At 38.0% G+C, this 24,595-nt stretch overlaps 1 protein-coding gene across 5 annotated transcripts in view; it reads right to left on the reverse strand.

Moving 5' to 3' along the window:
• Positions 1 to 23,947, reverse strand: part of ppp1r12a (protein phosphatase 1, regulatory subunit 12A) — an 87,038-nt gene extending 63,091 nt beyond the window's left edge. For 2 of the 5 annotated variants that reach the window (XM_056247455.1, XM_056247452.1), the window contains exon 1: positions 23,607 to 23,947. In XM_056247455.1, coding sequence (XP_056103430.1) covers positions 23,607 to 23,843 — 237 coding nt within the window. In that variant the 5' untranslated portion in view covers positions 23,844 to 23,947. The remainder of the gene's footprint in view (positions 1 to 23,606) is intronic. The other 3 variants (XM_056247454.1, XM_056247453.1, XM_056247456.1) reach the window with 2 other exon arrangements.
• Between the last annotated feature and the right edge of the window lie 648 nt (positions 23,948 to 24,595).

Raw genomic sequence — 24,595 nt, forward strand, 5'->3', positions numbered from 1 at the left:
TCACGATCACATCAGCCCGCATGACGTTACACGCCCACACGCACTGACAGTCATTAGTAAATTGCTAAGACGCTGACCACTTCTGACGTCCCTCCGTTGTGATTCAACTATCGGTGGTTGTAATTAAACACTCGGACCGTGATTGCATGCCCACCTACATGAGGGTGACCGGCTCGTAACAATCGGTTTTAAGTAAGAGACACACATTTTGACTGCATAGCTCTAAATATTATTTAATGGTGTGTGAAAGTAAAATAGCATGGTCAAGGTGAAATAGCGAGATCAAGGTGTTGTCGTGTTAGTCATTGTGGCTTCTCATTTCCTGTTTTTGTCCCTGTCATGCTATTTACATCAATGTAAAAGTAAACAACATTTACAACAAAACGTACAGGGAAACAGTGGATTTAAATGTATCATGTTTTTGCGGGAATATGTAAAAGAATAATGCAACTTCTCAAAAAGGGTTCTAGCATGCTGACATTGTGCAAAACAGATTTTCAGCAGCATGCAAAACCATTCTCTGAGAAATAGCATCAGTTCATCAGTTTTATAGCACCGCTGCTACAGCACCATCTTTAACAAATTCTAAAACAACTGGTGGACTTCACATCATTTGATGTGACCAATACTAAAAAGAAAATATTTGCTAAGAGATCTCTATTGGACCAATATTACTGATCTGACACCAAGTAAAATCTATATATCAGTCTAGAAATATATTGCTGCATTAAAGAAAATAATCGGTATTGTCAGATGGGTTCATTAAATCTTGCACTAACGTATGCGAGAATTATGTAAGATTCTGTGTGTTACTGTTTAGGCAGCTTCAATGTGATCTACATAACTTGGATGTGTCTCCATGATGCAATAGAGCAAATTTCATTTGTGAGTGGGCAATAAGCAGCACATCTAAAAGCTGTCGGTCTCTCGCTGTTTGAAGAGATGTGTGGCACATCATTAAAGATCTCTGCAAATAGTTAATCTCATTTTTGTTAAAAAGCCACTCTGATTCGGCTCTTTGAAAGTGTTCCCTCACTTCCCAATATAGTTTGAACTGTTCTATAAACACATTAGAGGGGTAAATTTCAGGTAGAACATTGTTTTTCACAGAAGCGCTCATTTTAATACTCTTTGAGGTTTGGGAGAGATTTTAACATGCTTTTTTCCCCCAGAAAACTTTCATTACAATATCAAAAACACTGAATAAAAGTGAATCCCAACAGATAGATTCACAAAATGTATTGCTGAAATGGAGTGTGAGGATGGGCTGAGAGTAGCAAACACATTGAAGGTACTAGGGCTGCACAATATATCGAAATAAAATCAATATTGCTATATGGTGATTGTGAAATCACGCAGACTGCAATTTAATTAAATAAATAGTGGCACTGCTCATTTACAAAAGCCCAAAGGTTTAACGTAGGAAAATGAAGAATTTAAGACTTAATCCATTAGTATTGTAATATTACAGTTGTACTATAAACTCTTTTTTTTTTAAAGTAAAGGAATAAAAAAAAATGATCCATATAATATTCTAGCTTCTGTAAATGACTTGTAAATTTGCACACCCCCAACAAAATCACCCCACTGATTCTAGATTGATTATTTCTTTCCAAATATACCTATTCAACTCATCTGGTGAACATTCCTGCATTTCTCCATATATAATCGCAAAAGTGAATATCAAAATGTTAGTTTTTTTCCATTATCGTGCGGCCCTAGAAGGTACTAGTGATGTGCAAACCTACAAACTTTCAAAATTGACTAGTTAGTGGGTTGTCTGTATAATTAGGCTGGTTTAGGGCTCACCTGACCCAAATCAGATATATTTTTAGGTTCTATGTTAACACAGTTAAAACACTCATTAAATCACTGCTGCTAGACACATACAAAAATTGATATAGACTAGTCTACCATCATGACCTATCCCTATTATTTAGACTCAAAAATATTCAGCAGCAGCTCCTTAGAATGCTTAAATGTTATTGCCAAAAGCAGGCCATGTTGGCTCTTTTACAAACTTGTAGCGGGACCACAGACTTGATTTGAGCTGCAAGCAGTTAAGAATCCATGCATGCTATTTATCACTATCCTGCAAACTCTTGGCCAGACAGTGCAAGAGTAGAGCCCTGCCCTTACAGCCTGGTGAGGGGAAAAAAGAAAGAGAGAGACAGGCATGCAAAGGAAAACGTAAGCTGATGTCATTTCACTTGGACCAAGGGCAGAAGACATGCCTCATGTCTGAGGGGAGACCCAAGTGGTTCCTCAGCTTTTTCTGAGAACTTCCTTGGAATTCTGTACACCAAAACACCAGGACTGTGTCCAAAATCACCCACAAAACCCTTATATAATGATAGGACAGCCATTTTTAGTGGTGTCCGAAACAATAGTGGACATTATAGTTCACTCATTCAATCCCATGATGCACCGCTATTTCATCTGTTGTCTCTGAACATGTTGACTTGAATTTAGTTTTGGTTACATCTAGCCACTACAGAATACCTGTGCACTGTAAGAGTGTCACATCGAATCCCCACAACAGCAGAGGATGGTGTCCGCATCCCTTTCACTACACTCCAAATTCGCTCACTCGTTTTCATTCACTCCCTCAAGTTGACTAAATTAGTGGATTGATGTAGGGAATAGTGAATGAGGGTATAGTATTAGTGGGTGATTTCAAATACAGCATAGAACTTTTCCCAAGCAAATACAGTAATTGCCAGCATTGAGTAAAGACATGACAGCCACAAAGTTTCAGTATGAATGTGACAATGACAAGAAAAGCGACAAATAATCAGACTACAAGCAATAGTACAAATAAATTCAATAGAACAAACATACAAATGATATAAACAGTGCTTTTCAGGTTAGTCTAACAGTTAGAGATGCACCGATTACAATTTTCAAGGCCGATCCCGATTCCGATTTTTCCTTGACTCGAGTTTGACCTGCCGATACCGATTTTAGCCGATTCCGATTTCATTTTTTTCAAACCACTTTACAGCACACACAAATATTTATTTTCTATCTTCTCTTTAATAGAACATTTTGCATAGAACATTTTTTTGAACAGATAATCGCTATAAAATAGAGCTATATAAATTACTCCTGGTGTGGGAAATTCACACACATCTAAAGTGCAGTGCTATGGAAGAACCATTTCCTTTTCACATCCAATATCCAACTAAAACAATTTGATATTTAGCAAACTAAACTTCTGTATGAAAACAGGTAATGACAATAAAATAATATATAAATAACAAATAAAAATAAAATAAATATTGCCTTGCAGTATAAAGATATCTCTCTCACACACACACACACTAGGGGTGGGCGCTATACCGGTATGAACGTGAATACCGGTATTATGTTGTGCCATGATATGGATTTTGCGATACCGAGGATACCGTATTCATATATTCAAATTTTGCAGTTATATTGTTTTGTTCAATTTGGTAGCCAACTCTTTACAACTGTTAACACTAATGACGATACAGAATCGAATACGCTGTTTAAGGAAATGGCTGATTTGGCGCTTCATACGCGTGAAGTTGCTGAGGCGATTAACCGCTGTCCTGTGACGCGTTCAATGAAGGACCGTAACGTAGAACACATCGCTAGTGATAAGCGGCTGTTCATAAAGGATGCATCTTTTGCGGTGGAATGGGAAATAACAAGGTAATGAGAGGCAAGTTTGACTTTTAACTTGATCGCAGCATTTTTAGAATGCCGTTTCATTTGCGAGACGCGGGTGCAACACCAAAACAAGTTCGTCAAGCACAAACAAACGTTAAAGTTCTAGGCTACTGTATGTTTGAGATGTCATGTTTTCATGAAGGTTGAAAGCTGCTATTATTATCTTTGTTTTTACAAAACATTTACTGCTAATAATATTATCCACGTGGAGACATTTCCCCGCAATGTAACGTTAGGCTATGAATAACAGGACACGACACACACATAAGCGCGCGCATACACACGACACACACATAAGCGCGCGCATACACACACACTGGTCCACTATCTTTGTGGGGACTCTCCATAGACGTAATGGGTTTTATACTGTACAAACTGTAGGCCTTTATTCTGTCTCCTTACACTAATGAATTAGTTTGTATGAAAATTTTCATTGTTTTTTTCTTGTATACTTTTAAGTTCTATTTATTTGGTGCTTTGTTCAATCTCAAACCATTATTTTATTTTTATTATTAAGATGTCTGCATAAGAGTTAACTGTAATTTGTGCAAACATTAAACTTAAATTAAACGTCTCGCTTTGGTCTACACTGGAAGTGTTCTGCTCGCTCTGCTAAAGCTAAACTATAATTACTAAAACTGAAACTAAATAAAATAAAAACTATATAGAAATGTGTTTGCAAAATAAAACTAAATAAAAACTAACAAAACCATTAATGAAACTAGCTAAAACTAAACTGAAATTTAAAGCAAAATTGAAAACGATATTAAAATAAAAACTAATTTAAAAAAGCAAAACTATAACAACAGATATTCCCGGAGACAGAGCACACCCGAAGACGGCTCTCACTCAGAAATCAATAAAGTCTTCATTCGCTGCCGGTTCTCATTATGACAAGACGAGCAAAAAGTGGAAAGACATAACAAGTGCATTCAGGCCTACCTCATGTTGCACGTTTGCACTTTTTGAGAAAAAAAATGGCACAAAAAAAAAAAACATTTCAGGTCTATGTCCAATGAAATGCCTCACCTGTTTCTAGTTATCTACTGTTAAAATACATATTTTGCCTGTAATTTAACTAAGGTGTACTAAAATGTGATTCCAATTTTTTTTTCCTCATATCGCGATATAATATCGATATCGTCCGGACAGTGAAAAATATCGTGATATGAATTTTTGCTCATATCGCCCACCCCTAACACACACACGCCTATTGCAATCACTTGTACATCAATGGCAAATTATATTTCTCAAACAGTTCTTCTCTAATCTGACACATGTCCAGCCAAGCTAAACAGGACAAGTGGGGCATGTGCAGGGAAACGATTGGGAAATAATAAAAACAAGTTTAAATGGGTACATTTTCTATAAATATTTTTGTCTCTTCATTTTCTTTCTGACATTGCCAGCCTACTTCAGTTCTTGTTAAAACACACCAGACATGCAAATTCTGTGCATTTTGGGCACTTTTTGGATGAAATCATAATTATTTTGTCCATCAAAAGTGTGCTTTCACTTAAATTGAGCGCAGCAAAAATGGACTCGATCGGCGCCGAAACCCGCGCTTCACTGTTGCTCTCGCGACGCCCCTGCTCGACGCTCACGCGCTTCTCCTGCTCCCGGTGTGAATGCACTCATTGATTAACATGCACGCCAAACAAAAAAAACGCGCTGCTCCCACTTGCGGTGTGAAACAGCCGTAATTCACGAGGTTTCCTACATGTGCGCGTTTCGTGTGCACGTGTAATGCTGATGTTGCGCGATGTTAATCATGCGGCGCCCGAGTGCATTTGACCGGCATAAAATCGGATTATGTCAGACTGACCGGCCGGTCGCCGATCACGTGAAAATCGGCCGATTCCGGTCACCAGCCCATCAATCAGTGCATCTCTACTAACAGTAGTTTTCTGGTACAGAAATTGAATAAAGTAATCAAGTAAAACACTGCAGTCGTCAGTGTATAAATGAAATATAGACTAACCTTTATTAAAGTTACAAAAGTTATTCAGTCAGGAGCAGCAAGTTAATACACCACATACAACATAGCTATGTTTACGAGGGTACTTGCCAAGACAATTTTGTGTGAATATGTGCGGTTAAGAGCAAGACGACGTAAAATAACTCAATTCAGTATTTGCACGCTAACTGAGATGGAAACTTCTGGCCGTGGGCTTCGGATGTTTGTTGCCCACACAAAACTTCTCAAACAGCCCGCGGTTACTGAATTGAGTGAATATTTAAATTGGCAAGGCTTAAAAACACGTGCACGAGCCATCGGGCAGTCCTTATTGTCGAGCCCTGACATTGAAAGCTACTAGATTTACAACAAATATGCTCAATGTAGTCTTTTGGACAATTTCCAGTTAAAAGTTGCTGAACTAAATCACATAAAGCAGCAATCACTCATTAGTGATTCTCTCAAATAAATGGCTCATTACCGTTCATGACTTGGCGTAATCAACATTAAAAACAAAACAGGCTCTTATCAACGCATCAACCAATTAGAAAGCCAATCAAAGAATAGCACACACCTGTTGATTGGATAATGCTGGCAATCATGTGTATGAAAGGTTAAGACAGCAATCAGTGTGTGTCCGTGGACTACAAGGTGGGCTTCAAGCTCGAAAACATTCCTCAAGAATTTTGTGCATCAGCAATACTCAGGTAAACCAGTTTGAACCTGCAGTGACGCTTGTGTGAAATTGTTCACCTGCTTCGCCATACAGTCATCAAAACCAACGGAGGACATTCCAGAGTTTGGTGGCAGCTCAGAGAAATGAATTACAATTAAAGTGCCAATAAATTAACCCAATTAAAATATAATTTAAGAACATTAGCATCTAAACACAGATAATCGCTGGTAATTCAGTGTTCTCCCTTAGAAATGCTCTATGAAAGCATCATTAAATGCAGTAGGTATATATAATTCAAAACACAAACCTCACTTACTAACAGACTGCTGCTTTCAAATGCTCACGTGCGCTTTGTGTAGAGAGCTCGCGGCATGCGGCTGTATGTGACTCCATGAATAAGTGTTTAAATACATATAAGCATCTCAAAATGCTTTTATGAGGCGCAATTAATGTAAACACAGTCAGTTAGCCTAGATCTTAAGGGATTAAACAGACAGAACAAAACATCTGTGTGTGCATTAGTGTGAGTTAGGCTTACTGTGGTGTTCGGCCATACAACGATTACATTACTTGGCCACCGCCCCCACTGTCGTTTGCAAGAATCATTTTGGAATCAGATTGTGAGTCCCGGAATTGGAATCGGATTATTGTGCACCACGTTTTTAAGACGCAGCGATTGACATCGCCAGCAAAAATGTCAAAACCAAGGCTGGGCTTTACAGTTTTTCCACCCAACTGCGATACCCAAATGCAATGGAAGACAAGTCAACGTGGACAACAAATCAGAGACAACAGATGACACAACGCTGTAGCTTTACTTCTTTAACAGACTTCCTGCACTTGATTATGGGTTCCTTTCAAACATCCAACCGAAAATAATATCTCAACACCGCCTGCCTGACAGGGCCAAACCTGCTTATTATAAACTGTAAAACATGAACTGTTGGTGTGCTGGTTGATGTCAATCAAGCAGTAGACAGACTTTGATGACTACACAACCCCATAGTGACGGCCAAGAATCATTTTAGATTCTGCTTCGCATAATATTGCACAGGAAAAAGGGCAACACAATAAACATGTCAATTGAACAGATCGCTAACCTTTGATTAAAACCTTTACCATGCTGATTCATCTTGACAACTCCCACCCACTTCCAGTAAACAATGAATAATTGAGTGACATGCAAATTACACGTCCATTACATATGCATGAGAAACCTGGTGACGGGATGGACCCCATAAGAAACCAATTTAAAAACAATTACCATGAATTATTTAAGACAAATATGGCATCATAACATTTGCACTTACTGGACCAGAAAATGCCAAAATGCATGGCCAAACAATTTAATAAACCACACATAATGTTAAATTAAATCCATAAATTATTTCATACCTTTAACACAAAACCACTGACCTGTCTTCAGCTTTTAACTCACTCGTAAAAACCAAAATTCCTTAATTATGGTACCGCCAAAGCACAAGCACTGACATCAGTTTTTGGCTTGCGGCAAAGCGTGCTTTTTGCACCAACCAAGAGGAAATAAATTATGGCCCACACACCTAATTTATGTCAGGGCTGATTTCCTTTAGGCCTGAGCTCATACACTGACGAAAGAGAAAACATGACTCCATCACCCTTTTATAAACATTGCTATGACCGTCATCAGCCAAACTGATATCATGATTTAAGACAAACGACAATAAAATTGAATGGAATACAGAGAAATGGGGGGAGGGGGAAATCACAATTTAGCCATAATTCAAATGGTCAAAGAATGTCTACCACATTTTGCAAGACAAAACATTGTGTCATGCCATACCAAAGTTTACCATGGTAACAACCAAGTAGTACATCTTTACTACAGACATAAAAAAGGTTCTGAAAGCTTCTTATGCTGTTTGAAAGATATATTATATATTCATTAATTTCATTTATTACGTTATTATTCATTATATGGTATTCTGTAGAACTGACATTGCGTTTTTCTGCCATATATGTTCCGAAGTTTTCACCACAAGACTAGAAATTGGAGAGAGAAAAATTCATTCCAAAATGATTGAGATGATTTTGCTGGAGAGTGGTGCATTTGTATAGAAACTAAAATTGGTGACTTCTGATAAAAATTACTTAGTGAGTGCAAACCATCCAATTAGGGCTTAGATGATTTAGGAAAAACCAGTCAAATCTGGGTGTTTCACTTGGGTTAACTCTTTACTAGAACCAACTCAAACCTTTTTTTATTAACCATAAAGTAAGGGTTTTTTAAAAAAAATCTCTTTCCACTTGAGTTTTTATAATAGGCCACATTTTATTAATGACCAATTCAAAATGACTAATAAAATAATTATTATTTTATTGCGGTGCTTATTAATAAATTAGAATATTTTAAAAATATATTAAAATAAGAAAACATATTGCAATTAAACCATTGCATTGTAAAATAAATGCAAATAAACAGTGACAATGGTTTCACTGTGAAACCGGAACCACATATATATATATTTAATGAAAATCCAAACCTTCCCTATTTGATAATTGCACAAAGCCATATTGCAATACCTAATGTAATTTGCTATATAGTGCAGCCCTAGTTTTCTACTAGCAAAAATTATGGTTGACATGGCAAGTTTTTGTAAGGGCTGAGCCCTTAACTCCTTTTAGCGAATGGGCAATGAACAGAATCGCATCTCCTTGTTTCCCAGGAACGCAGGCTAATTTAAGGTTCATTTAAGTCAAAATTACCTTGGCCTGGTTTTAGATTTCAGGCCCTAATACAAACTATCTCCTGCTCAGATCAGGTGATATGTAGTATCCCACAACGCTCCCTGTTAAATCTTTCTTTTATACCATGGTTTTTAGAGTTTTAAATGTATTGTTATTGAGTATATCCTGTGGAACTGACAGCCAAGAGCCAAAATGAACCACGTGCAGTTGTTTCTTGTGAAGAATAATCTAAATGTGTGTCACCTCATGGAGTTCTGGAGGGGAAAAAAAGGTTTAGCTAGGCACACTAAAACTTGAAAAAGCTGGCAAATGTGATGTCAAATCTCCAAAAAGACTGAAGATGCACAACACAAGTTCTCTTTGGTAGATGGTTTGATTGTTGTTTTGAATCACTCAATTCGTAAATTACAGCAACCCGATAATGACTGGGCTGTCCATGTTGACTCACAACGTAAAGAGAAAAAAACCAACCTCTCACAAACAAAGGTTCACAAACAATGCAAAGAATCCTGAGGAGTGTTTCTTTGAGTATCTACACCAGATATCAGCTGACATTCCAACTGGGCGGCTCAAGACACAGCTGGGAATCTAAGGATTCACAATGCATGCTGACATTGCTGAGATTATCACATGATTGCAGTACTATGAACGATGACAAGCACGTTAAATAATAGTTCACCCGAACATGAAAATGCTGTCATTATTTACTCACCCTCATGTTGTTACAAATCTGAATGCCTTCCACAAAAAAGGAAAAATTCTGAAAAACTCTGAACCTTCAAAAAGGATGACAGTAGAGGAATCAAAGTCGTCCAAATGACTCCTGTGCCATATTCCAAATGTGTGTCTGACTCTGAATCACGTACTGTCTGAGTAGCTACTACTACATTTGATAGGGAACGTACTTTGCGAGTTTGAGACCGTAAAAAAGTATGTTTTATACAGCATAAATGTGCGTAGTAGAGGTGGGCGATATGACCAAAATCTTATATCACGATATGAGTCATTTCATTTCACGATAATATAGCCTACATCACCATATAGTTATTTAGTTTACATTCACTCAGTTCGGACATACATTTGACATACTGTTTTTCTCCTACAAAGGGAAATAGGCATATTCAGACGCAGAGCAATATATTTGAGGAAAATATGGACATTTAAGTAGTTATTCATTGAAAACCAAATTAAGTGAGTTGAACAGATCAATCTGATTCAGTGAGACCAGATTTTTTAACCAGATCAATTGATTTCCTGAAAAGATCAGACTGATTCGCTCACAAATCTGTCTATTGATACTTCTCTCATGAACTCACCAGGAAGACATGGAATATTGTCATATGGACTACTTTTATAGTGTACAAATTTCTACTTTTGTGTTCCACAGAAGAACAAAAAGTCATATGTTTTGGAGCTACATGGTCAGTAAATGACCATTCTTGTAAAACACACAGTACAAGATGTTAAATTTCACTTTAAGTAGCACCATTTCCTTGAGCTTCCCTTCCTGGACACTGTCACATCAGCTCACAAGTTATCCGAATTCATACCACACCATCTTTATGCATCATCTCTTTGCAAGTATTGTTGAACAGACAGACTCATGTAACAAGAGACAATGTGGCACATTTGTCACAGAATGACAGATTAAAACATAAATGAATGGTACAACTATTGTTTTGCCTAATGAGCCCCTTAATTATGCCTCATCATGTGCCTCTATTTGTGACACTGAAGAGAAGAGTAAAACAATGTGACTGTTGAGGTGGAGACCATTTTAGCTGGGGGTGTAAGTGACAACTGAGGAATTCTGGGTCTTTCCAATGAGAGACACGGCAGGAATGCAGGGACAGGACGACTGCATGTCTTCACCTAGCCTATACCTTCTTACTGAAACCTACCTAAACCCTGACCTCAGCGATGATGACAGCACTGCAGACAATTCCACACATGCCGTAAATGACACATCTCGGACTAAAAGGCTTCCGCTCCCATACGAGGTCGAACAGACTTTAAGATTATGTGTACGTAAACCATCAATCTGAAAGATATTGAAGTTATGAAACATGCATCCTTGGAAAACATTAAGGAACAGTCTTGCAGACACCAACGCTTTAGGCCTCGGGCGTAATCTGCTGTTTCTCGCCTCTATTTGGATTCCGCCTCCACAAAGTTGTTGAGCCACTAGGCCTATAGATAAATTCAACCATTTTCTTGAACTGGTTAACTGGAATGAGTATATACATGAAAGATGCACCATATTTCTGCCAACACTCTTATCTGGGAGAATTTCTTTCAAATATGTCCAGATGGATATATGGACCTTTTTTTTTAAAACTATTAAATCAAAATACATTTAAATAAACACTGCAATGATGTATAATTTTTTATTTTATTTTTACTTTGTAAATTATATTTTAAAATGATATTATGCAATGCAAAGGTTGTAAAAAAAAAAAAAAGAAGCTTTAATCTTTATCCTACATTTAATTGTTTTAAATTAATATAGTTTGATATTAATATAATTAATACAAAATATATTATGAAAATAATCTAAATTCAATGGTTCAGGGTTTTTCCTGCATTGAAATTTTTCGGAGTCGGCCGCCAAAGCGAATTTTTGTCCTGCTAAAGACTTATTTAATTAGTTATTGTGATTTATGAGAGTGACGTAGATGATTATTGCAGCGCATGTTAACCTGTTAAGCTTCAAGCCCACTTTTGAAAAATCCCCAGAAATGACATACCCAAACTGAAACAGATACAGTTCATGAACCCTTTGCACTAAAAGCACAAGTATGATCTCATTTGAAAGCTGACACCTGGTTGTTTATTGTAAATGTAGAATTAATTATTGTCATAATGAAAAAAACAATTTTAAATAGCTTCAAAGTTTTGTAAAGTTATTAGAAATTTATTTTTATGAAACATCTTCATGAAAATAAAATTGAAGTTGGCCCTGGAGCAATCTAGAAATGCACTGCAGCTAAAGCCACATGTCTGACCATTTTATATTTAAAATCTGAAAATGATAAGTATAAAAATCTGTATTTAGTTAAATGTTTTTCAAGATCATGTCAAATTACTTTATTTTGATTAGACTCTATTAGCAAACTGATGTTTAGTCATCTTCTGAGTCATCTATTCAGTCTATTGTCTCTATTGTTTTGTGGTGCCCCATTCAGTGTCAGTCTCCCCTGCACACATTTACACCTCTCCAGACTGGTTATTATGACTCTAAATATGCATTTCTTTTGTCTGCATTATAGCTACTAACGACTGGCTATTCACAGGCTATTCATAGGGTTTCAAACCCTAATTTCTTTTATCAAAGTTCTCACTAAATATTTGAAACTGGTATCAAATGCACTGAAACATTTCAGTAAGCATTCCTATTTAGAAAAAAATCATAAAACAATAACTGCTGTTAGCAGGTGCACCTGGGCTAGCTAGCATGTTAGCTTAGCACACCATCAATACACGACCATTTGTGAGATTAAAACCATGTTTGTGCTCCAAACTTACTATATAACGCAAGTCTAGTGTTTTAAATAATCTTCTGTGATCTAACTTGGCTTCAGATAAAAAAAAATCCGACAGAAAATGTATTATTTAGTGTTCTGAACGATGATGAAATCTATATCGATTAGCATTACATTATAAATATAATCTATTATTATGAAATACCTGGCATGGCTTGAAGAACACAGGTAACTCAAATATCATTGCAATCATGTTTATTGTCTTCAAAACATCTTTATCTGCATGTTACAGCGATCTCTGTCAGCTACTTTCTGTATCACTCAGTGACGTCCTGGAATGTCACATGACTATGGGTCTTCTTCATGATCCATATATGGACTTTTATTGGACATAATAGCGCCCCCATGCTATTGGTATGAATGGAAAACACAGCACATCTCAGTAAGAAGCGATCATAATGATTACATCGACGCATTTGGGTATAAATTCAATAAATATTATTCCTGTCTATAGAAATATGATGTGAATCTATGACAATATATCAATATTTCTCCACATCTGCACATTGTTGAGCTAAAAGCCCTCAGGGACGTTGTTTTGTGAATCGCTGTCATGACGACAGCACGGAGTGTTTTTTATGAATGGACCGGCTGACGCTCATAATTCATATTAAAGGTATCGACTCATTTTTTTCATTTCATAACTCCTGACACAAATTAAGACATAACTGTCACTATAAGTTTCTCAGAATACAATAGTGGTCAAATACTGAATCTTGAGTCTTATATCTTTTTAATGATGTATAGTTTGTCAAGGTATAACATTAAATCTGATAGTATATTTGAACTAAATAAAAAAAAAAACGCTTCAGTGCGCCGACGCTCTGGCAACGGTTAAGAGGTTAACAGAGAGAACGAGCTAAGAACCCCTCCCCCGCATGCACTCTCTCTCTTTTCAAACTAAGCATTGTCTTTGCTCTCTCCCTCCCACATATTGATCAAAATCAATTGGCACGATGGTAAAAGGTAGGAAGACCGAATCCATGTTTCACGTGGCGCATTCGGAGATTTGTTTTACTGAATTACCGCTGTGTGAATTGCGCTAAAAAAAACTTTGCCTTATCTTCTCTGAAAAGCGTTCCGCACATTCAGCTGACATAAACCACACTTAAACGAACAAAACCTATTCATTCAGTGATGAAGTTTTCTCTGTTGACACAAAACTCTTGTGCGATGTCCAAACAGCTTGGTTTTGCACAACGTGTACACATCTGATTCGCGAACTAATGACTCATTTCAACCGATTCACTTTAATGAATGGTTAAAACAACTGATCTGTCCAACACTGAACTCACGAGACGTCTGAATCGGTGTATAACAAATCGGTAACACTTTGTTTAGAATAAGATTCCATTTATTAAACTATTAATAAACTGCACTTCTACAGCATTTATTATTCTTAGTTAAAGGTACAGTGTGTATTTTTTAGCTACGTCATTTTCAAGGGCTCAGCCCACTGCTCACCCCTCCCTTTGAAAGAAGCTACGGTGGCTAAAATTGGACAAACATACCGTCATCTGAGACAGCAGAGAATAGCCAGAGTAAGCCAAGAGTGTGTAACATTGTCACTGTTTCTGTACCACAGTCCATTATAAACCACATCATGGATAAAGTTTACAAAGCCATAGTCAGGTTAGGATCAAGGGTCTTAATATATAATATAATAATAGTAATCAGCTGATTGTCTCACAAACGTAACCAGCACATTTCTTCCCACATAGCAAACCCATAATACAGCGAGGGAGAAGAACCACATGAAACTATGCAACTATATATTTTTTCTAACAGGGTAGTAAAAGTTTAGCTGGCTAATATGAGCTGTTACTGTGGCTGAGCTGGTTAAAGCGTAAAGCCTCGTTTAAACTCGACGCGTCCGCATGAGCCCAAAGGTGCGCGCGGCAAAAATGACATGATTGTAACAGCGCGCGCGCCTCCGCATCCCCTAGACACCACTTACTACACACAATAGGCTTTTTTTCTCTGATTTTGAAAACACTTCGCGATCGACTTAAAATGCTTCTAAGATCGACTTGTCGACCGCGATCGACGGGTTGGTGATTCCTGTAACATACTGTTTTACGGTCAATGACAAAAGTGCTAATCAGCTGTCTCACGAACGTTACCAGCACATTTATCCCCACATAGCAAAGCCATTACACAGCGAGGGAGAAGAACTAAGTTACATGAAACAATCCAACTACATATTTACACCACTGACAAGGGAAAAGTCACTAGTCACGGTGTTTATTTCTAGCTTTCTGCTGCTTCTCTTTCAAGGTAGTGACGAAACGCGCTCTGTAGCGCTGTGTGTTCGCGCTCGGCTACGGTAGAAACATGACGTCACAATATGTCGACCTTCATAGAAGGGGGTGCCCGCGGTTATGGAGATATAAATGTCTCATTCTAAGGTAATAAAAACATTACGGCTTAATAAGTAAGTTCTTTATACACTACTGAAAACATAGTTATGGATGTCAGGCCATCCTTAAAAATATTTTGGTTTGCAGTAACAGCAAAAAAAAAAAAAAAAGGGTCGGTAGGTCGGTCTATATATTTTTTTTTCAAGATTCAATGTAAAAAAAAAAAGGATAATTTTGGTCATGGTGATTAGGTCGGTATGAATTTAAACAAATTTGCATATCGTGATGTCACTGACTGGGTCTTCAACCCCCATGCCTTCGGGCGCACCATTGCGAACCTCATTCTGATACAGGTTATAGACCACAAACAATTTGAAATCTTTGTAAAAAAAAAAAACATATTTATTGCATTAATTCCAGCTGCATTCATTTGGAAAAAAATAGGCAGAATCAAAAGAAAAAAAGGAGCCACTAGATTTCAATGAAAGTGGATTTTCAGAGGGAAACAAATAAATTAAAATGACTAATCTCACCAGCGCCGCGCCGACCAATAAAACAGCGCGTTTGGCACCATTCGTTTACATTTGACCCATACTGTTACAAGCCCCCTTTCTGGTCTAGGGGCAGGAAAGGAGGGTAACAAAAAGTTGCAGGGAGAGAGTGAGAGATTTGACCCATAAACATCTGCTATTATTAACGGAAATCAGTGTGGTCAAATAGCTAGGCGCATTGTAGGAAACTATAGGCCGATTAAGTAGTCCTGACATATTATGGAATGGTCGATTTTCTTTTGTGCAATTTAGTACATTTCGGTATGGGATGTGCTGTTTTATTGGTCAGCGCGGCGCTGGTGAGATTAATTCGCGCCGCTCTGACCATTGGCTGGCGCAAGCAAACACTTCTCCTGCGCTGTCGAGTCTGTCGCGCTCGCGCGTCTCAGTCCATTGAGCCACGCAGATTACAAGTCAGCGCAGCGCGAACTCTGTAACACACCGCGCCGTTTCGTCCCCCTTTCGGTGTGTTTGGCTTCCCACACTTATGTGTGTTTGTTTGTCAGAGCCTGCAGTTGCTGTGTGACGCGCGTTCGCGGTGGGCATGTCATGACGAGCTGGACGGGCTCCGAGAAAAGGACGTTAACATCGATTCCCTATTTGACCATTAAGAATTTCGAATAATGAGCGACTAAATGTAGGCTCATACAGACGTATTTCACAAGCAGCCGCGCCGCAGCCATCATCACCGAGCGCGAACCATTGACAGTGAATGAAACGAAGCGAACGCACAGGCCATAGTGTGACATGCGTAAACCAATGGTGTAAACATAATCATAATAGATGACGCCACGGGTTTTTATTTAAAAGAAAGAACGTAGCCTACGCAATTTATATTCACAATACTTACTATAATAAATGTATATTATTTTATTGCATTTGTATTAGTTCATGTTAGCCTAATACATTAACTAATGTTAACAAATCAAACCATACTGTAAAGTGTTCCCAACAAATAATTTACAGAACAACTGAAATGAGAACGCAAGTGTGCTTACCCAATTTAGCAAGATTTAGCCCTAATAAACTACAGTATTTTCAGGTTATTTATCTGACAATGTGTAGAAAAAATACCTAAAAAATAATTTAGTTTAGACTGGAGTGAGGTGAAACCAGAAAAAAAAAAAAGCACAAATCAAGTTGCAAGCTAGCTGCTAATTTTATTTAATTGTATTATGGTAAAAAATTAGACTATTAAAATAAACTTTATGCTACTTTTTAATTCTACTTTTTAATATTGATATGATTATATACCAAAATAATTATCAGGTCTAGCAAAGAAGGATTTTATCTTACAAAGCTATGAAATCCAGTGGAAAAATCACAGCTTTTTTTAAAAAGAGAGCAAGAAAGGATGACAGTGTTGGTCAGCCACCACCGAAGACCATTTTTGACCCAGGAAAAACCCTGTGGTTGTAAACAAAAATATTTTCTTCATGCGATATTACCGTTTAAGTCTAGATTATAAAAATATATTTTTTAAATATATAATATACATTTTTTTAAATTATGTCAACGCAAAGGCTGTAAAAATTGCCATCATTTTCAATGTGCAAAAAAAAAAAATGGACCAGTTCTCGACAGGCTTTGCAAGATTCACTCTTTTATGGATCTTTTCGATAATTTTTAAGCATTTTCTGTATTTGTAACACAAAAGTTAAGATGCAAAGTAAGTTGTGGGCAAAATCAAGAGAACACAACATAATGCAAGTCAGATTCAAACATGACCCCTGTGGGCACAAGTCCTTTCGAGTGCCATGAGTACCTCAACTACCCACTATGTCATGGCTCTGATACAAAGTGGATGACTTTTGTTTCAAAACATCAATCCACACAACATCCGAGCTACGAACAGACAACAGAAGCCTGTGCTAGGTTTCTTAACTATGAGCTTGAACGGTGCAGAATGTGGGTTGACTGGGTGCTAAAGTTAGTGCTCTTACACTCTTGCCTGCAAGCCCGACAGCACGTGATATTTATAACCTCAGCCATACTGCTACAAAAGTCACTGGAACCAGCACAGCATGTCCCTCCATAGATAAACACAGCAGTGCACTGAAAGTGAGGTCACTACCTGTCGCAGGCAGCACAGATGCGGTGAAACGCTCCCGAACGGGTCCCTGTTCTACCTTCACTACTCTACCTTAAGTATATATGGGCTGACTGGATTGAGTCAGACACTCTTCTACAGTTCTGCAATTAATGAGAAAACTAGCAGTCCATACATAATTTTGCATGAGAAATAACAATTAAAACCTAATTGTGGCTCAGTCAAAACATTGGTGTGAGTAAACTACTCTACGAAGCTTCACAGCTGTCCATTTCCTGCTTCTAGAGCCTGCTTGGGGCATTAGAGTCATGCTGGGAGAGCCCAGAGTGACCAAAACACTGACAAACCAACTTTTGCTGTCATATTGATGTCTAAATAAAGATATAACTTAAACACCACATGACTCAAATCCTCAATATAATTCTAAATCTGCTAAGGTTTAATAATGGAACAGGTCCATTATTAAAGGGATACTTCAGGATTTATCCTTAAGCTTTGTATTAGTAGAAAACCTGTAGTATTTTCAAATTACCATGATTTCCACCCTCATATCCCCCTGAGACGAGAGATTTAAGTATTTTTTGTCTGGAAAAAATCCTCCGATGACGCAAAAATCGTCATTTTGCGTCATCGGAGGATTTTTTGGCCAGAGGCTAAAGACTACAGTCAGTAGTAGGGGCTGTCCCGCATGTTCTCAAGCCGCCCATAGAGGGTGGGATCTCACTCACAGAATGTACACAGTGTCAGCCATCTTTTTTTAGGAAGCTAAACTAGCAGGCTCTTGTTCTGTGGAGAAAGCTGAGTAGTAGGGGTTACCATCCTCTTTTTACCGGACATGTCCGGCCGTCGATGTCCGGGATTCAGCTTTTGCTTTCTGCAGTCGCCATTCATTGTTTACATGCACACCTTTTGTTTCAATCTAACTGAATTCATTCCGATTGGTGAATCTGAATGTAGTGTTTACATGAACGCTAAACAAGTGATCGGTTGATGTGCGTTTTAACATTGCTAAGAAAATTCCCGCTCCTCCGTGAGAGATACGAGAGCGGTGCGTCTCACAGGTGTCTCTCATCGGTAATCACGCCACCGGCCTCGCGCCGTTCTCCCGCGGCCCTCAGTCTCGTCCTGCTCGCCTCAGTAAACATAATGGGTCTCATTCATGAAACACGAGCAGAACGAATTTTTGTGTAAATTGTGTGTAAAGTGGTTCTGGCGTAAATTTTCGGATTCATTAAAATGTTCGTATTTTCCAAATGTTAGTTGGTAGGCCTACACAAGAAATCTACACCTGCTCCCAGCCACGCGTAAATAGTGCGCTTAACACCCGAACGTTTTGCTCATTAATAAGGCTGCATTTTAATTCACCTTAATCGGGTACATATTTGCACAGCATTTTGGAAAAATATTATATATAGTAATTACATACGGTTTTTCTTATTATGAGAGCCAGTAATAGCATCTGCGATGGTGGTCCTTCTCCAGTTTGAATACTATTTTTCCGAAGTGAACTAATTCGTTTTTTGCTCTCAAGCTTAATGTCGAACCATTTTCTTCTCACTTCTGGGAATGTTCGATTAACAGATGAAACTCCATTAACTGCATCTGTAATATGCTGCCAAGCTTCCTTTTTTTTTTAGGACCCGATACGCCACTATGTACGCTTGAAAATAAAATGTGGCGTTTTGAATGAACTTCTGATAATAAAACTTCAATTTCTGCATCTGAGAATTTTTTTTTTCATTCGCATTCATGTCATAATATGATGCCCATATATAGTTGTCAGTCGGATTTAATGGGCGGGATTTATGGTAATTGAGAATGAACGTGCACGCGCATCCCATTTACGACTGATTGGAATTCATTAACACACACACACACACATTTCACTATCACATCTGACGTTTACGTCTTTGTGAACCAGGAGAAGAGTTTTCGGGAAGGTCTGTTTACGCGCAAATCACTCGCATATCTACTCGTATATTTACGAATGTTTCATGAATGAGACCCAATGAATGGCGACTGTAGAACGCAAAAGCCGAATCCCAGACATTTTGGGCGATCTCGAAACACATTTTCGGGCAGACTCATCACGGAGACTCACTAGTAGCCTAGACTTGTTGTTTAACTACTGCGCTCTGTTACCGGTAGGCGTGGCCTCCTAGGGCAGCGAAGCAAGTGCATTCTGGGAGTTGTTGTCTTTCATCCACATAAGCCAAAAATACATTTTCTGGCTTTTCTCAGTCTAGAAAGCTCCAAATTCAAAAATAATTTCACATTTCTTCTACATACATGACCCATTTTAAATACACATTCATCTTTCCAGTATCCCTTTAATAGATCCAAGTCCAGGTAATAATACAGGTCCAGCAAGTACACCAATTTCCTGGAAAACCCACACTACCGGATGTTTTGAATGTGTCATCGCTTTACGAGAACAGGGAGAAAATGATGCCCTGAGGAGCTTCAACATGCTGTGTTTCAGAGATGATAACGTACGCAATACGTAACGCACGTGAGCATACATTTGTTCTGTTGTAAAACTTTGCTGGTGTAGTAAACATCGTTCAACGAGTTGGCTTTGACGAACATTTGTATGCACAAACTACACATTCTGATTCTGACATTCCTGATTTGAATACTTTCAATAATTGTCTATTCTTGACTGATTCCCCAGAGAGTTCACTCAGAGTGTTGCGCTAATCACTCCGCCCAAGTAGCAGTGCTTCACCTTCTGAGAATATAGTTCCCAGTATGTATACGGTTAAAAGATGTCTGTGTCTAATATGAAGTTTGTTATTTGTACATACTGTGACTATACAAATCACAACATATAAATAGGTAAATGTTGGCGTTATTTTGTCACTTATTGGGAGCAGTATGCTAGCTGGACCCATTTACTTCCAGTCTTTGTGCTAAGCTAGGCTCGCGGTGGGTGCGTCAGACAGAGTTACAGCACGCACGGAGATGAAAAGGGTATGTATGGACTTATCTAACTCTGGTGGATACAGTGAATAAGCTAAAGTCCCAAAAAGTCGGCGTGTTCCTTTAAATGAGAGATCCCTGTAGTCGTCCAATGCTGACTTAATATATATTATAAATGTGACAGTTGATTTTTATCAAATGTATTTAAATACTATCTTCTTCGTTGTTTAAAAGATTAAGGCAATTATCAAAGTTTGAAATAATATTTTTACATGATTTGTTACACTTAAACTACCCCTTAGCAGCCTCGTATCTCTAATCAAGTTGAGGATTTTAAACTGCCTTTCAGTTCAAGTCAAAAGATACATAAATAAAAGGGAATCATTCAACAAAGAGGCCTGCAGAGCCACAGATTGTCATGCATTTAAAGAAGGGAACTTAATAAAAGTGTAATTAGTCAGCCTTGATATGATTTGATTAATTTCAGGGGACTGTGATCAAAATTACAACATTGTGTGGCTTTTTTACACAACCAGGCATTCTTATTAATGCTTTCTATAAATATTTATAAGAATTGACAATACTGTAAATGCTACACAACTGCTGAAGTGCAATATACCAGTCAAACACATGGAAAAATAAAAATAAAAATTGTATATGAGTTGTATTACCAAGTTACAGGTGAATTTGCTTTAATAAGGTTGAGTAGACACATAAAACTTGACATGAGGCACACTATGGAAAGCACTTTCTCTTCAATTTTAAAAGTTATGCACTTTTATAAGCCAGCCTTCAAAGTATATTCAATTATATTGTGAGGTGCAATTTATTATTAGCAATTGCCCTATCATAACACACCCGGGAACCATTTGTGTCAACACAAAAATTCAAATTTCTTGATGCAATTGTCAAACCAAGTAAATTTTAAAGTGCTAACAGAAGATGTACATAATTTAAACACAAAATGCCTCCTGAACAACTAAACCAGTGCATATTTAACAGCAAGATCAGCATGTTTAAAAACAAATACCATTCGCTATGAACTCACTGCCTGCTGGTCACATGCTAAAATTCTCCGCTATACCTCACACGTCTACATACATAAACACACACAGCAGACCCAATAGAGGAAGGAGCCTCTCCACTCAGTCATGGTTGGGTCTCAAGAGCTGCATCCAAATTCTTTCCTCCCCGTGTCTGAACACCGGCCCAAAAAAAGGCAAGTGCTTTTAAACGCATTCTGTACAGACAACCCATGCCGTCACTTACAGACACATCAAACCCAGAAGACTCTATACAGGGCAATAGATATTACGGTTTTACAACAAATGCCACCTTTTCCTGTTTAAAATGCAAGATGTTTTTAGAGACCTAAAAACTTATTTATGTGACACCTAGAACCTTAAGTTCAAATATAAAAACTCAGCTTCTTTGAATTACTTTATTAGGACTGCTTAGCGATGTTTTTACCCCTGAATCTGACTGTGAACACGTTGATTGTGTCTGTGTGCAAAATTGTTGGTTAAAGGGATAGTTCAAACAAAAATGAAAATGCTGTCATCATTTACTCTACCTAAAGTTGTTTCAAACCAGTATAAGTTTATTTCTTCTGTTGAACACAAAAGAAGAATGTCAGCAACCAGACAGTTGTATTTTTCCCACCAACTATGGAAGTCAATGTGGTCCATCAACTGTTTGGTTACTGACATTCTTCAAAATATCTTCTTTTGAGTTCAGCAGAAGAAATAAATTCATACATGTTAAAGGAACAACTTATTGTTCCTAACCTGTATGAGTAAATGATGACAGAATTTTCATTTTTGGGTGAACTATGCCTTCAAGTAGAAATCTCACTAAATTGAGCCTATATGAACAGTAACAAGAAAATAGGATCAAATATTTTTATATTATACTAATTTTCCTAGATACCAAGAAAAACTCTATTGGTTAACTGACAGAAAGTACTTTTGCATGTAAGCTCACATCCTTCTTTTGTCACACGTAATTCTTTGCAAAAGTCATTAGCGCCTAAAACGGTTCTAAATGGAAAAACTAAACTACAGTGACATCTTTCTCGGATGTTTACAGTCAAGCCAAGGAAACTAGCCTACGTCTTAAAGAGACAGTGAACAAAAAAATATCTGTCATTATTTTCTCAATTTTAGCATGTTTCGAAACTTTCTGACTTTCCTTCGAATGTGGAAGGCAAATCTAAATGCTAAGACGAATTTTAATAAGTGACAGCGTAAGTCGCCTCTCATGTTCATTGTGCGATTAAAAGGTGCAATGAAAGTGAACGGTGACTGAAGCTGTCATTCCGCCAAAAATCATCTTTTGTTTCACAGAAGTAAGAAAGTCATACGGGTCTGGAAGACCATGAGAGTGAGTCCATTAGCATTTTATTTTCTGAGCGAATTATTCGTTTTAAACTGCATTTTGACTGCTTTTGCGCTCCCTCGCAGTCGTATTTTATATAATTCAATCTCCCGCACAGAAATCATAATGTAGACAGACTTTCTCCACAAATGCCACAATTTCGGTCAATAATCTGTAACGCAACATACGTGTCAACACAGGGAAGCCTCTTTCCAAATACACAGCCGTGCTAACTGGTTGCTAAGCACCTTCTCAGCGTTATTTCAATGGTGACTAGCGGATCAAAACACATTTACGAGTCGGATCAGTACATCTATATAGAATAACCTCCATGCACATTCATCCGATGCCTTTATAAACAGATTTAAGTGTCATTGTGCTGTAGATCATCTAACGTTACTGTATGCACTGATCTATGAGCTGAGCGGCTAAAAGGCTAACCAGAAGCTAACACATACACACACACCCAACAATCACTCAGACAGTCCTCTTCCTGCCTTCACACACTCTTTTACACACAAATACGTTTATTCCGGGATCATCTATCCAGCACAGTGCGCATAAAAAGCAAATATCTGTTTCGATCACAACCCAATTAGCTTCAGCGGCTACGGGGTTCCGCAAAACGGCCCGACGAAGATCGTGATGATGATGATGGTGGTGGTGTTGGACTGAGTAAACACTGCCAGAGAGCAAGCCATCCTCATACACGGATCTGTGCACAACAGCCACCTCTGAGGCGCTCTTACCTGGTGCAGAGCGGTGAGTCCGTCCACATTAGCGTAGTTGATGTCCGCGCCGCGGTCGAGCATTCGCAGCACCTCCTCCGTATCGCCGCTCGAGCAGGCGGCCAGAAACACGGCGCCATCGTCGAACTTCACCTTCGTCTTCTTCTTCTTCAGGACGGGCGGCTCAAGGTCCGTCTCCGAGCCTATCCAGCGCTTCAACTGTTCGTTCCTTTTCTGCTTGGCGTCCGCCATCTTCATCCCCTCTAGCCTGGCGCTTCTTATCTGTCTCGAATGGAAGATATACTTTATACTGCCACTATCCCAACACAGCGCGCTGGGGCGTGGGAGGGGACGGCACGGCACGGGAGAGGGGAGGGGGGTTTAGGCTCACAAACCTGGTTACGCCGAGATATCGCGAGAGCAAGCGACGTCAGCTCAGGATCTGCATCTGCAGCATAACGTCATCTTTATGGGGCAGTAAAGAAAAAAAAGTCTGTCTACAGTATATGCAAATTATGTTTAGAGTTGACACAGAACACGGGAAAAGCAGATGTTATTGCATAATTATAAAAACATAATCATAATAAACTAAATATACAATTAACATAAAAGCAAAAAGGCAAGTAGCACCCGCTGCCTGTGTAATAAAATATTTATTAAATATCATACATAATAAATATGTAATAATAAAATAAAAGCCTGTTAGAGTAATTAGATTTACAAAAAAAGGCTATTAGAGTAGGCCCATGTAGTAATATTATTAAATATAAGTGAAGTTGTCTGTATTGGTGGTTTGTATAATAATTAACTATTTTGCATGTACATGTGTAAAATGTTGTTCAGTGTTTTTTATGTTAATTTCCATACATTAAGAAAAAAACATTACAAAGCATTAGAAAATAATAATAACACATACACATAATGTTTACTCTGTGAATTACGTCTTCATATAAAAACAATACAATTTGCTTTGCCTAAGTGCTTAGTAATCTCAGTTGGTAGAATCACAT

The sequence above is a fragment of the Rhinichthys klamathensis genome, unplaced genomic scaffold, assembly GCF_029890125.1.
Source record: "Rhinichthys klamathensis goyatoka isolate OS25496 unplaced genomic scaffold, OSU_Roscu_1.1 h1tg000048l_1, whole genome shotgun sequence".
NCBI classification, from domain to species: Eukaryota; Metazoa; Chordata; class Actinopteri; order Cypriniformes; family Leuciscidae; genus Rhinichthys; species Rhinichthys klamathensis.